The 15,221-nt window shown below is 33.7% G+C and overlaps 1 protein-coding gene across 1 annotated transcript in view; it reads right to left on the reverse strand.

Annotated features, from left to right (window-relative positions):
• Positions 1 to 15,221, reverse strand: part of SMCHD1 (structural maintenance of chromosomes flexible hinge domain containing 1) — a 123,967-nt gene that overhangs the window by 67,379 nt on the left and 41,367 nt on the right. The window contains exons 9-17 of the mRNA XM_004683766.2: positions 14,432 to 14,522; positions 13,340 to 13,550; positions 9,227 to 9,347; positions 8,965 to 9,148; positions 5,804 to 5,998; positions 4,201 to 4,314; positions 3,541 to 3,647; positions 2,255 to 2,337; positions 1,997 to 2,110 (exon numbers count right to left, since the gene is read on the reverse strand). Of these exons, the coding sequence (XP_004683823.1) occupies positions 1,997 to 2,110; positions 2,255 to 2,337; positions 3,541 to 3,647; positions 4,201 to 4,314; positions 5,804 to 5,998; positions 8,965 to 9,148; positions 9,227 to 9,347; positions 13,340 to 13,550; positions 14,432 to 14,522 (1,220 nt within the window). The remainder of the gene's footprint in view (positions 1 to 1,996; positions 2,111 to 2,254; positions 2,338 to 3,540; positions 3,648 to 4,200; positions 4,315 to 5,803; positions 5,999 to 8,964; positions 9,149 to 9,226; positions 9,348 to 13,339; positions 13,551 to 14,431; positions 14,523 to 15,221) is intronic.

The raw sequence follows: 15,221 nt of genomic DNA on the forward strand, positions 1-15,221 counted from the left end.
GATTCAACATAATTCCTTCCATAACTCCAATACCATTTCTTAAAGAAACAGAAAATTGATTCTAAATTCATATGGCATCTCAAGGCACCCAACAGAAAAAAATCTGGAAACACAGTTGAAGGACTCCCACTTCTGATTTCAAAATTTGTTACAAAACTATAGTCAAAAGATTATGATATAAAAAGGATAGATATACAGACCATGGAAAAGGAAGTCCAGAAAAACTCTTCTATGTAGTAGGAGAAATTATTTACACCATAAACCTGCAAGACACTGATACTGAAAGCAATAAGGAACTCAAACAATTATCCCAATTTTAGATACCTACCCAGAGAACACAAAAATACTGCTTTAAATGGAAACCTGCTCTCCTTTGTTTATTGCAGTACTATTTACAATAGCCAAGATATGAAAACAACCTAAGTACCCCAAAACAGATGAGTGGATCAAGATGTAGTGTACAAGCATAATGGAACACTACTCAGCAATCCCAAAAAATGAATGCATACTATTTGCAGCAATATGAACAGAGCAGGAAGGAGTATAAGTGAAATAGGCCAAAATGAGAAAGATAAATAACAGATAATTTCACTTATATGTCAAATAGAGAGGACCTAAAGGGTCAAAGATAGTATTTTAGAACAAGCCTGAAAGCTAACCATAAATCTGAGGCATATCCAAAAGAGGCGGGGAGGGGCACAATGACTATGGATGCTATGGTAGTGGGAAAGCTAGTGACCTCACCTGAGAGGAGAAATCATAACTGTCAAAATATTAACAAGGATGTAAAACAAAGTATTTCACTTAAAATAAAAGATCTGTATATATATGAGCAAATGATTTCTGACAAGTGTCAAGACTGGAGAAAGAATAGCCTTCTTGACAAGTGGTATTGGGAAAAATGAGTATTCCCATACAACAGAAGTTTTAACTATATCCAAAAGAAAAATTTAACCTGTATAAAAATTAATGAAAAAGGATCAAGTAACTAAATTTAAGAAGTAAAACAAATAAAACTCTTAGAAATAAACATTCAATAAATGCTTCATGAGTCACTTCTTGGACCATCAAAAGCAAAGGTAACAAAATCAAAGCAGACAAATTGAACTATAATTTTTCCTGCATCAAAACATGCTATCAGTAGGGCACATGAAGAGATGTGAAACTTCACTGATCATTAGAGAAATTCAAATCAAAAGCACACATCAATTAGGATGACATAAAAAAGAAAACATTCCTTGTGCATTGCTAGTGGGAATGTAAAATGGTGCTGCCATTTTTGCTAGTATGGAAAACAGTTAAGAGTCCCTCAAAAAATTAAACAGAATTATCATATGATATCCAGCAATTCCACATCTGTTTATGCATCCAAATAATTGAAATCAGGGACAAGAACAGATATTTGTACATCAATGTACACAGCAGCGTTATTCTCAATAGCTAAAAACATGGAGGCAACCCAAATGTCTAACAATGCATTAAGGGATAAATAATGTAGCATATACAGAGTACATTATTATTCAGCTTTAGAAAAGGAAATTGACACACACTATAACATGGATGGAAATCGAAGATGTAAACTAAGTGAAATTAGCTAGACACAATGAACAAATGTATGATTCCACTTATATGAAACTCAAAATAGTTAAATGCATGAGAGACAGAAAATAGAACAGAGTTTATCAGAGAACGGAGGATGGGAGTAAAGGAATGTTATCATTAGAGTTTCAATTTAAGATGATGAAGTTAGGTGATGGAGAATGGTAATAGTTGCACAAAAGTCTCAATGTATTTAATGTCACTGAACTTGACATTCAAAAATAGTTAATAGCAAATTTCTTACATATGGTTTACCACAATAAAAAAAGTGACAGAAAATCTGATTATTCATGGCACACGTATCTATCCACTTCGTGTATCATATTGCTCGATCATCAATAAAATTCATATTGCATGTTTAAGAATAATATTAAAAGATCAAATTAAGTTCACTTACAGTGTAATATAACCTTGAGCTCAACCAGAAGTTTCTTTGACCCTCCATGACTTGTTCCTGGAAGTTTTTGCATTGCTTCCCCTTTTTTGTTCAATATTTCAATTCTTAGTGCACCTGTAAATGCAAATTTTACAGTAAAAATACCTAAAAAAAATACTACCAGATGTACACAAAGTATTTGATTCCAATGTTTTATTAGAAACTGTAAGGCCCAAGAAAAGTATTTTCTGGGATTAGTAAAAGTAACCAAAAACATACCAATGGGTGTTCCAGCAGGCCTAGCCTCATTTGGCAATAATTCATCTCCTTCAGGCCAAGTTACTGACAATCTATCTGGGAGCCTGTTATGAAAACCGCATATTAATGTTAGATAAATAAATAAATAAATAAAAAAAGTTACTAGAAACCTTTTAATATTTATCTGACATATTTTGAAAGTTAAAGCTGAAAGTCTACATTTATCTGAGATTCACTAATGAAAGTGACTGTTATCAACAATTTAACAAAAAGAGTTTTGCTTTCTTTAAAAAAAAAAAAAAGATTTATTTATTTATGCTTACAGAACTGGGGTACAGTAGGCCAGAGGTGCAGGGGCAATGAGAGGATTCACTAAAGACAGTGTGGGAAGCAGAATAGGCAGACTGACAAAGTACAATCCTGAGGGAAGCAGCGAGCCAGACAGGGGAGGTCTGCTGCATCACATGGTCACCTCCGGGGTTGGGGGTCGAACTCATGCTGAAGTGGCTTTAGCTTCTTACTGCTGTGCTTTTTACCCACTGCACCACCAGGGAGGGCCCTTATTTTTTTTTAATTATTTATTTTTGGGCTCTCCCTGGTGGCACAGCGGGTTGGTGCGGCAGACCTCTCCTGCCCGCCCACTGCTCCTCTCAGCAGTGTACTTTATCGATCTGCCTGTTCTGGTGAATCCTCTCACCCTCCGCATCTCTGACCTGTGCCCCAGTTCTGTATGAATAAATAAATCAATCTCAAAAAAAAAATTATTTATTTATACAATGGTGATGGCACACAAGTGATTTGGTGGTGGGAAGCCCACAGGGATTACAACTGAGATGGAAAAAGGTGCAAAATGATGTAAAAATAAACTATTATTATTCAAATAAAATTATTTATTTATTTATACATATGAGAACTGCAGTATTGGCCTGAGTTGCTGTAGGTGAGAAGATTCAGCAAACACAGAGTGGGGAGCAGAAAAGGCAGATCTACTGAAATACACTGCTAAGGGGAGCAGTAGCAACATAGGAGAGGTCTGCTGTGCCAAGATGGTTAGCTCCCTGTTTGTTCAGAGATCAAACTCATGCTGAGTGGCCGTGATAGCTTGTGCTGTTGTGGTGGCATGGTAATACATGCCCTTGTGCCACCAGAGCAGCCCATCTTTCAAGTTTTTAAAGGAAGAAGCTCATTACAACATACATTCTAAGACTACAAATGCCCATTTAGACAAGTGTGACACAATCAAAAAGAGTTAAAGACACTCATAATTTTGGGGTTATTTTTATCAATCATCTTGATACATGACTTACCTTGCCATTTCATCTTCTACATATTTTTTTACAGATTTCTCAGCAACTGTCCTATCCAGCTTTGCAATTGGCACAGTTTTTATTTCATCATATAGTGCTTGAGGTTCCTGAGTAAGTAAAACAAATTTATGCTCATTTCAAGACTACTCAAATTTAACTGCAATAAAAACATTAGTTTTTCCAAAGAGATACGTTTTATACTAATTGAGTATAGAAATTATAATAACTACTATTACACTAAATTCCATTTCATTAACCTTCTCACACCTAATTAAATACCATTCAAATATTAATAAGAGCATGGTAATGGGATAAAACACATTCCAGTTTTGTAGTTATTCATTCCTGAAGTAGAATTCTGACTATAAAGTATACTAGTTGTGAGCCTTGAAAGAAAAGTGTATTATAGAAATGTACTGTGATAATGAGAAATTTTATATACTACACACACACACAAATACATTGTTGTATAACACTGGGCATATATACATATTAAACTGTATAGGATATGAAAAGTATAAAATATGAAACATGAAATATGCTAACACTACTTCATCTGACAGAAAAATCTAATGTTACCAAACTGTCTTTATTTCAACATTAAGCAAAAGTAGGTAATATCAAGAGATTTATAATGCTTTTATTCCTTTGTTGTCTTACCATTGCAATTTGAACTTCTCCTCCTGTGGCATATACTTCTCCATCATGATCACCATAAAGAAAAAATTTTACTATGCTTCCATAAAAGAGAGGAAGTGTCTTGATTGTCTTGACCTAATTTTTTGAAAAAAGGTGTATTAATATTTACTAAAAGAAACCTATTTTACATTATGTTTTCATAGAATTATTATATGCAAGGAAAAAAATTCAATATTATCCTTAGAAAAAGTAATGAAAAGACTGATACTCTAATAAGTTATGTTTATGTAGTTCTCTAATCCTTCACATAGCTTTGTGAAGACATAACTTTTCATACAAAAATGTTACATATGTCTAAAAAAGTCCACAACACATTTAAAGTTAATTATTTTGAATGTCAAAATGCCTAAAAACTTTTTCCCATAAAACCTTACTTTCCAGACTTCAGTGACTTCCAAATTCTGAGGTTATTTTTTTCATATATTATCCAAAAAATTTCCTGTAATTCTTTCCTTAGTGGGCTTGAAAAATTAAAGGTAATCTCCATAAGTCCCACTCAAAAATTCCCTATAATGGCTACAACAGTTTATACTCAAGCCTAGTCTTGTTTCTAAACTATTCCCTTCACATATAAATGAAGGTTAAGACAACAGAACTTTACTGCTGCATTTTTCCTGCACATAGCTATATCTCTGTATACACTTCACCTTACCTTCCCTGAAAAAGCACTGTACTGAATCACTACATAGCACATGACAAAACTGATCACCACTCCCTTCTCAGAACTCTTCATGATTTCAGAATACTGTGGTCTCCTAGTACCTCTCTATCTTACCAGCTTATCTTTTTTTTTTTTCTGCTTTGCAGTTCTTTTCTTTTCATTCTATTCCCCAAATGCTGTGAAAGTCAGGTGCTCTAGTTATTCACATTTAATTTCAAAGCTTTAGATTTATGAGGACTCCTTTCATGTTCATAGAGAAAATGGACACTTTTTACCTTTGCAATTGTCTATATAAAACAGCCTCTACCTCTTTCAAGATCTATACAAATGCCACTTCTTTTAAGACTGAAGATTTCATTGAAAGAATTTCATGATTTATTCCCTCTCCCAGTTGATCCAAAGACAAAAACCTCTCTAATGAAAACTGTCAAAGCACTATTCAACCTCCATTTTCACGCCTTTTATCCTTTTCTTACCTATTACTACTTATACTTCAGTACCTTTGCTTTAAGGCTATAATGTTCCTAAGGGACAATGCACATCTTCTAGAGCTCTATATTCACAATGCAGTAAATGAGCACAATAACTTACAAACAGCAGGCACTCAATAAAACTTTATTACAAACCCATTATATCACATATTAAAAACGGAGGCTCTCTAGTTGAGTAAAGATTAGTGTGAAAAACAATAAAAACTTTACAAATTGAGAATTTGGTAATACATAGGGTTTTTAAAGATGCCAAGTTAAATTATGTAATTGAAAACATTTCAGTGCTTTCATTCTTTACTGGCTCCTAAGGAGCCAATACATGTATTACATGTAATACACGTATTGCTGTTTAAATTCAAAATACATGTAACAGTTTCAAATCCTAAAAACTGATCTAAAAAGTGTAACCTACCAGCTGTCCTGCTTTGTATATTTTGCCATCCCATTCTATTGCTGCATAGGTGGCCCAAGGGCCCTGCTTCTTAGAAGGAAGATCAGGACGTGTAATAATTCCTTTAAAAAGTGTAAACTTTATTTGTTTGTCATACTTTTCATGACAGTCCTTTAGCCATAAGGCAAATTCTCTGTCAATTTTCATCCGCTGTTCCTGTAAAATGTTCAAACATTCTATGAATACAACTATAAGGAAACAAATGTTAACAACAGACACATGTCATTCATTCTAACTTACCGTCCCCCCGCCCCCAAATTTTACTGAATCTTTCTACCAAACAATGCTAGCTTTCTAACAAAAGCATCACTAAAGAAAGAAATCTTTGTCTTATCCTTGGAACCAAGGCTTCAGTGGGTAGTACCAGCAACAAAGCTTCTATTCCTTGCTTAAACTTTAGGATACAACAAAACATCCCCAAAATTGGCAGCCTGGGAGGAAAACTAGTTTTCTTAATGTAAACCATAAACATTCTCAACAGGAAAATAAAAATCTTTATGTATCTATCAGACATAGATAAACACGCCCACAATACATAAGCATAAAAATGACATGTCTACAGTATTAAAATGTCACTGGAGGAGTGATACAGAGAAAAGATAATAACCCATAAAGGCTCCTTATGAAGGTGATAATGACCAAAAGATTGAAAAACACTGCTCTACAAAACACATTTTTCCTTTAACAATTCAAAGAAAGAAAACCACCTTGGTGATGGCACATGGGTGATTTGGTGATGGGAAGCCCACAGGGTTTACAACTGCAATGAAAAATTGAACAAAATGATGTAAAAATAAACTTATATTATTTTTAAAAAAAGAAGCTAACGCCACTTCAGCATGAGTTGAACCCTTTATCCCTGTCCTGGGAGGTGACGACATGGTGTGGCAGACCTTGCCTGACCTGCCCACTGCTCCCTGCAGCAGTGTGCTTCGTTGATCTGCCTGTTCTGTTTCCCATGCTGTCTCTGGTGAATCTTCTCACCGCCCCTGTACTCTTGGCCTGTACCCCAGTTCTGTAAGCATAAATAAATATATCTTTTTTTTTTTTAAAGATTTATTTATTTGTACAGAACTGGGGTACAGGCCAGAGATACAGAGGGTGAGAGGCTTCACCAGACACAGAGTGGGGAACAGAACAGGCAGATTGATGAAGTACACTGCTGAGGGGAGCAGCGGGCGGGTCAGGAGAGGTCTGCCACGCCATGTGGTCACCTCCGGGGCAGGCGGGGATCGAACTCATGCAGGAGTGGCTTTAGCTTCTCAATGCAGTGCTTTAATGCACTGTGCCACCAGGGAGGGCCAAAATACATCTTTTTTTAAAAAATGTAAAAGGCAATTATAAATTTATATTAATGAGTATGTTATATAAAGGGGGTAATTTATACTATTAAACACTTGAAATAGGAGGGAGACAAAGAAAAAAGAAAATCATAAAATCTAAATTAGGTATTTTCTAATAATAAAAAGAAAATATACTATTGCTCAATATTCCCCTCCCCTTTGGGAACAGGATACATATTTATATTGAGCATAAGCTATATTATTATTATTTGTTTAATGACTATCTTTAGGATAGTGAGTAGGTAACAATTTCCACATTAAATGTTTTCAAAGAAGATAATGCACAGCTATAGTTCATTTCTTTCTACATACCTTATTTTACAACATACCATCTCCAAAGAAAGATGGGGCAAAATTAAAAATAATTTCAGATTAAGTTTTTGCAGGTTGCAGTTAAAAGATAGGCATATCTTAATCAATAAAAACTTAATTAAAAAAATTACTTAATTAAGAAATACATGTATATGGTAAAGACTGTTCACGATCAACCAACCAAGTTACCAGATGTGTAAAGCAACTCTAAAAGCTTGGTAATGTGTCAAAGCACAATGTTAAAGATGTGCCTAGATGACAATTCAGAAGAGGAGTATGTGGGTGCTCATTACAATATTCTTTTAAACTTTGTATTTGAAATTTTCCAAAATTAGAGAAATACACATTCTAATGATACAAGATAACAAAGGAATGGAACCCATGTGAATAACTTCTAGAAAGACCAAATTATTCCATACAAGTTTGATAATTGATACCACAATATAAAACTCCAGGCACACAATATAATTGAATGCAAATAAGGCTTTTTTTCAACAGAAAACTCTTTAACAGTATTATAATCTAATGATTCCTAATCTTTTATTTACAGCAAAATGAATTTTACCATTTTGTAGGAATGACTATAAATACTTGTGTGCTATATATTACTCACTGCCCAGCAATTCTAAGTCCACACAAAAATGTTTTTCTCTTTCTTGGAAATTCACTATTAAAATGCTGAAAGAATAGTATCAAATCAGTTTCTCAGGTATTTGGTAAAATAAAAGTACAATGGTTTCATTTAACTTTTTTTTAACAGTGTTCTTCATTTTGTACATTTTTCATCTCAGTCGTAATCCCCATGGACGTCCCACCACCACTTCATCCATGTGCCATCACCATATCCCATGTACTCTTCCCACCCCAGTTTTGAACCTAACTCCCTCTCTAACCCCCATAGAATGTCTTTGGTTTATAGTTGTTACCTGATTTTCATTTTTATTTTATTACAATTACTTTCTTTTTTTTCTGATCCCTTGCATTCCCGCTATGAATGAAACCATCGGTAATTTTCTTTTTCTGGCTAATTTTACTGAGCTTGATCCCTTCCAGCTCCATCCATGTTGCCACATCATTTAACTTTTAAAAAGTGTATCTTCTATCAATCAATGCATGGATTTTAATATTGAGTGATCTCAAATCACCATTTAGCCTAACGTATTTCAGATTTACTTTAAGCATTTAGGTTATTAATACATAAACATAGCCTTGTGTTAAACTGTTCTCATATGAAATGGACATGATTCTGCAGACTAATTATATGTGAAAGTCTTGACAGTAAAATCTAAAAGATTGGTAAATACTATCCAAACATGGTCTAATCGGTTTGAAATTTTGAACAATTTCTATGACACTTATGTGGACATGAAAATAGGCATAATTATCAGCATAAATCTACAGTATTAATGACTTTAGCTTCACTTAGAACATTTGCAAATATACAAAACTTGATATTTAAAGTCTTACCTGTCCATTTAAAATCCTTGTAAAAAGGGTGTTCTTATCTTTCAATTTTAGCTCGAGATCCATGAAAGTCAGTTTATTTGTGCTGACCTGGAATTTATCATTAGTGAATAATGCACCAGATATTCTATTGTAGCACTCAATTGGTGCAAGCCCTCTCTTCTTAGGAGGAGCACACCAGTCAAAGCTTGAACAGAACAAAACATTAGTTAGTAAAAAGATTAGGTTATAATATCATGTAATTTCAGCAAAAATCAAAACTTACTCTTCAACAGATGTATATGGTATTAGTCGTCCGTTCCAAAAACATTCAAATATCGGTCTTTTTCCTCTTGCTGCTTTCTCAAGTATGAAACAATCATCATCATCATCTTCATCTTTTAACTCTAGAAGCAAAGAAGTAAGTTGAACAAAATTTTCACTGATGATATTTATGCAACTTTCATTACTGAGAAATCAATTTCTGTATGTGAAATACTAAAGCTGCACCAAAGAAAAGGTAACAAAAAATTCAGATGATCTTTCACAATTCACTCTATAAAGCCTAAAAGTAGCTTAGTGTACTTTTAGAAAGGAAGACTTCCAAAGTGGTTCTCCTTTAAAAGCCTGTAATTACTTATAATTAATCATCTTTTTTAGGAGTATTACACTACCTGCTAGCCTATAACATCCCCCCCCCATCATCCCTTATACTCTTTGGCCTTTCTTCCTACCTATTCCCTCTTACTCTCAGAAGCTTTGCTTCATTTATTCGTGTATTAGTTTTTATAAACATTTTGCTTTGTCGAATTTTCTGTAATGTTAATGTCCAATATTTTAACGGACTTAATTACATATAATTTCCTTAAAACACCTTCCAATCTGGGCCCTCCCTCGTGGCGCAGCTGTTAAAGCACACCACAAAGAAGCTTAAGCCACTTCCGCATGAGTTCGATCCCGCCTGCCCCGGAGGCGATCCACATGGCCCGGCAGACCTCTCCTGACCCGCCCACTGCTCCCCTCAGCAGTGTACTTCGTCGATCTGCCTGTTCTGTACCCCATTCTGTCTCTGGTGAATCCTCTCACCCTCCGCATCTCTGGCCTGTACCCCAGTTCGGTACGAATAAATAATCTTTAAAAAAAAAAAACAAAAACCTTCCAATCTGCTCTATGTGGTTGAACAGTATTCCATACTGTGTATAAATCACATCTTTACTCAGTTCACTGTCAACAGGCACTGAGATCCAAGTCTAAGTTCTTGTAAATAGCATTGTAATAAACACTATAGAACATATAATTCTTTGAGTTGATGGTTTCATGTTCTTTGGATAAATGTCCGAGAGTAGGGTTACTGGGTCAAAGTTTATTTAAATTTTTAGTTGTATGAGGTAAATTCAGATCATTTTCCAAAATGGCTGTACCAATTTACATTCCTATTTAAGGTTCCTCTTTTATCTACATCCTCTTCAAGACAAGTTATTGGGGATCTTTATAAAGTATACCATAATCATATCCCATTGTAGTTTTAATCTGCATGTCTTTTTTAAATGTAATGATGAACATTTTCCACTATTCACTAGCCTCTGGATTTCCAATTTGGTCAATTGTTTAGATCTTCTTCTCATTTACTATTGTGTTTTTTTTTAAAAGATATTTATTATTCATTCATTCATTCATTCATGAACTGGGGCACAGGTCAGAGCTGTGGGCGGGGACGGGGGGGGGAGAAGATTCACTAGAGAGAGTGGGGAGCAGAACAGGATGATCTACTGAAACACACTGCTGAGGGGAGCAGCAGGTGAGACAGGAAAGGTCTGTCACACCATGTGGGTCAGCTCTCTGGCTAGGGATCAAACTCATACTGCAGTGGCTTCGGATTGCCTCATAGTGCTGTACTCAACCTGTTGTGCACCAGGGAGAGCTCTGGGTTGTGTTTTTTTTTATTGTTAAACTGAATAAGGTTTTAATTTTGCACATCAATCCCTTGTCAGTCATGTAATTATGTGAATGTATTTTTTTTTTTTTTTTGCTATTCAATTAGAAAACCAATAGTTTCTCTTGTTGTGTACAAGTTTTTACTTTGAGGTAACCCTAACAGTTTATTTCTGCTTTTATTTCCCTTGTTATGTGGATGGACTCTCACTAAACATATGTACTGCTGATGTCATAAAACCTATCACCAATGTTTTCTTCTTTATATTGTATTGCTGCAGTTCTTATACCTCACCAAATCCATTTAAATTTACCTTTGTGTATAAAGTTAGAATGAATCAAATTCATTCTTCCACATATGACTATTCAGTCCATCCCCCATTGTTTGATCATGGCTCCTTCATCATGAATTAAGTATTAATACACACATGGGTGTTGATTCTGTTCTGTGCTTTTGACTATGCTCCATTAATACATGTGTGTATTGCTATTTCAATACCATTTTGTTTAATTACTGTTGCTTTATAGTTTGTTAAAGTCAGGTATTATGGTACCTACATTTCTCTCCTTTTTTCTCAGGATTGCTTTTGCTATGCAAGACCTTTTATTGTTCTACACAAGTTTTAATATTTTTTTTCAATGTGTTCGAAGACTACTGTTGGTATTTTAGTGGGAACTGTGTTGAATTTATACATCACATTTGAGAGAAGTTATTTTGACTACATTGATTTTTCCCATTACAAGCTATAAAATTTACTTAAAGAGTTAGATGTGCAAAGAATTTGTCCATAGCAGAATTGTTACTCCCTGCCCCAAAAATAAATAAATAAATAAATGGAGCTAGAAATATTGTATCTAAGTTTCACAGTTCTGTCATATCCAGTATGTTTGTAAAAGTCATCTGGGAAATTGATGGTATCTAGTATCAGCAATTTTACCTAGTTTGGATGAATTAATAACACTGAATTTAACTTTATATAAATTATTAAATTTCTAAAGATAAGACTCAGGTAAGAAAGCTGGAATTGTAACATGTTACAAGCCCCAGAAGTTCAATTAGCAAAACTGTCTACAACATATTAATGCTTGCTAGTAACCTATTTTCATACATCCAGATAAATTAGGGTCAACCACTATGATCTTGATATATTAACACCTCAGTTACTCTGGCATTAAGACATCTAGCCAAACAAAGCCTTCTTTCTAGGAAAAAAGAAAAAAAAAAACCTCACAGGAAGATTTTGTATATAAGTTCCAACCAATTATCACATCACTTTACTTCTGGAAGCCTCCTTTGATCATCACTCAACTTACTAGTTTTTATTTCTCTTTATTATTTCTCATTAAAAGAACTTTATCTTTTTATCCATAAGCATACCAAAATCAGAAATGGCAAAGGGGTCAGAGACATCACAGGAGATAGACCACTGAGCATCAGTGGGCCCCTACTAAATATAATATGGGGTGCTTTCCTAAAAACTTAGAACAGTTTCTTATTTAACTGTCAAATGAGGACTGAACTGTTAGTTATAATCTATATCACAGGTAAGAAAATTGAAGTATATATAGTTTTTCTAAGTTTATACAATAGAAAGTGACAAAGATAGGATTCAAACAGGAAATCTAGCTCCAGCACCTACATACTAAATTTACGCATATATCTAAAGAAGCTTTCTGAATGGGGCTAAATATTGTTAACCTATGATCTCAAAACAATTTCAATAATCCCACCAAGATTTGTCAAGTATAAAGTAATTCCAAAATTTCTAGAAAAGATTGAGAATTTTTTCATGTATAAAAATACAAAATAGGTCAATTATAGTCAAGAGTTCAGATCTATGCACTTATAGAAACTTACTATTTTTATGAAATTAATATTTTTGAACTAGTATAAAAGTCTTAACATTCAGTAGCTGGTGGTAGGAACTAAATACCTAAATGAAAAACATTAAGTTAAAGCTCTGTATCATCCTACACATAAAAAAGACAACAGGTGCTAATTAAAACTCAAAACCTGAAGTTATTTTTAAAAGCTACAGAATCTTTCTATAGTCTTGACATAAAAACTTTCTACAAGAAAAAAATCAGAAAGCATAATGAAAACACTGATTTTACTATGTATAGTTTAAAGCTTTTAAAAGTATTTAAAAAGATAACAGGAAGACAATATGAGAATATATAAAAGATTAATATGAAGCACATAACTAAAAGTTTAGCATGGAAAGAGATCAATGAGAAAAGAACATGTAATATTTCCCAAAGCCAGTGTTTTATTAACCTGGAAGTGAAAATACACAGAAATCAAGAATTATAAAATTTTAAAGTATCTTCAACTTAAGAAGATTTGTCTAAGGAAATAAATTTTTTAAATATTTATCTAAACTTAAAAGCGAACTAATAAAGGAAAAAAATCACTATTCTAAATCACAGCTTCATATTTTGTAGCTAAAACAAAAGATTAACATACTTGATGGAAAGCATGGATCATCAGGGTAAGTTTCTCTATCATATAAAAAAGGGTGATAGCGAATAATCCCTTCTACTACACCGTCTCCTTCAACATGAGCCTTGAACTCAAAACTATCAGCTGCTGTGTTTATATACAACGTCTGCATGTCATCTTGTATTTCCCTTAGGTTGACAATCTTAGGTGCCTTCCCCTTTTCAAACATAGAAATCTAAAATAAAAATAAAACAAAAATAATTAAATTCTATGATGACTTTATTTTGGGGGGAAAGGGGATTGTATTTTTGGAGGTAACAATGATATACAACATTGTATTTTAGAGGTATAAGATCATGCCCTTCAGATATGTGTTACCACACCACACCCACCACCAAGGCACCAAAAGTCTTCCATCATGGTCCATTGTGACCTCTTAACCACTTTGCTCTCCCAATATCCCTCCCCCTACAGAAGCCTCAATTCTACAGTGATGGCTTTACTTTAGGTCTCAGCTATACCTGAGAACAGAATAGGCAAAAACTATATTTTACTTTTATAAATAGCCATCTAGCATAACAAAACACACATATTTATACATGGGTTAAATAGTTATAAGTAACATCTGAATAAGGAATGTACTACTAAAAAAAATAGAAAGTAAAGAATGAACAAAGCAGTGCTAAAGGACAGATAAGTCATCAGTACGTTTAATTCAAGGTTTCTTGGTAGAAACAGCAAGTAGGCAAATATGTAATTGAAATTCTTTGTAATGTGTGGGCAAGGATATTAACCCAACACTTAATGTCCTACATCTCTAAATCTTGCTTCAGCATCATAAAACTCAGTACAAATAGGAAGCTGTTTATGCTCTTATTCCTCCTGCTTTAAGAAATAGTATTCAGCAACAACTCAAAGTACTATAGGAGATAAAGAAGAAAAAAAATCAGATAGTGTAATACCTAAAGGTTCAAGAACAGTATGTCTAAGAATGATCCTTTTACTTGAATGTCATTATCAAAGTATATGGTTAAAAAAAAAGAGAAATGTCTAATTATTAACTGATTATTTTGAATCACTTGGAAGTGGAACAGATACTTAATGTCTTTATCTTACTTCAATTTCAATGTTGTTGAAAGGTCCAGTTTCTTTTGATATCCGTTTTTCATTTCCTTTTGGGCCATGAATATAGTAATGATAAATATGCCTAAATATAGAAAAAAATATTTAATTCACAAAAAAAAGTTCATGTAATATCCTATCAAAAAAAATAGTTCATGTAATACCCTACCTATAATTGCTATTTGGCAATATCTACTGGGTGCCATGCAACTATGTCCAACATTTTTTTAAATTATGTTTACTGAGGTAACATAGATTCACAACAGTCCTAGGGTATAGGTTTTTACACCTGTAACGTATGTTATCACAAACATGTCCATCATCAAAGCACCAAAATCTTCTACCACAGTCCACTTGGACCCTTCCTCATTTTATTCCCATGGTCTAGGCTCCTTTTCTGGTAGCCATAGTTCTGTGGTTGGATCTCAAGGATCTGTCTTTGTTATTTTGCTTTGCTTTTTATATTCCACATGAGTGAAATCATGTGATATTTGTCTTTCTTCTTCTTTAATATCCTACTCAATGATAAAAAGAAACCTGAAGCTAAGAGATTATAAATCTACTTGTCAGAGATGATCGATCTAGAAATGACTCAAACAATTAGATAACAGAAAGCTTATGCTCTTTCAATTATTTCAACCTCAGATTATATAACTTTCAAATCTCTCTAATAGCACTGAAACACTTTTATCACATTGTCAAAACAAATAAAACTAATAAAGCCAGCAGTATTCCATCATAAACCACAATTTCAGATATCTCTATTACTTTATATTTTTTTAAA

Source organism: Condylura cristata, unplaced genomic scaffold (genome assembly GCF_000260355.1).
Source record: "Condylura cristata isolate star-nosed mole 26May11 unplaced genomic scaffold, ConCri1.0 scaffold00016, whole genome shotgun sequence".
NCBI classification, from domain to species: domain Eukaryota; kingdom Metazoa; phylum Chordata; class Mammalia; order Eulipotyphla; family Talpidae; genus Condylura; species Condylura cristata.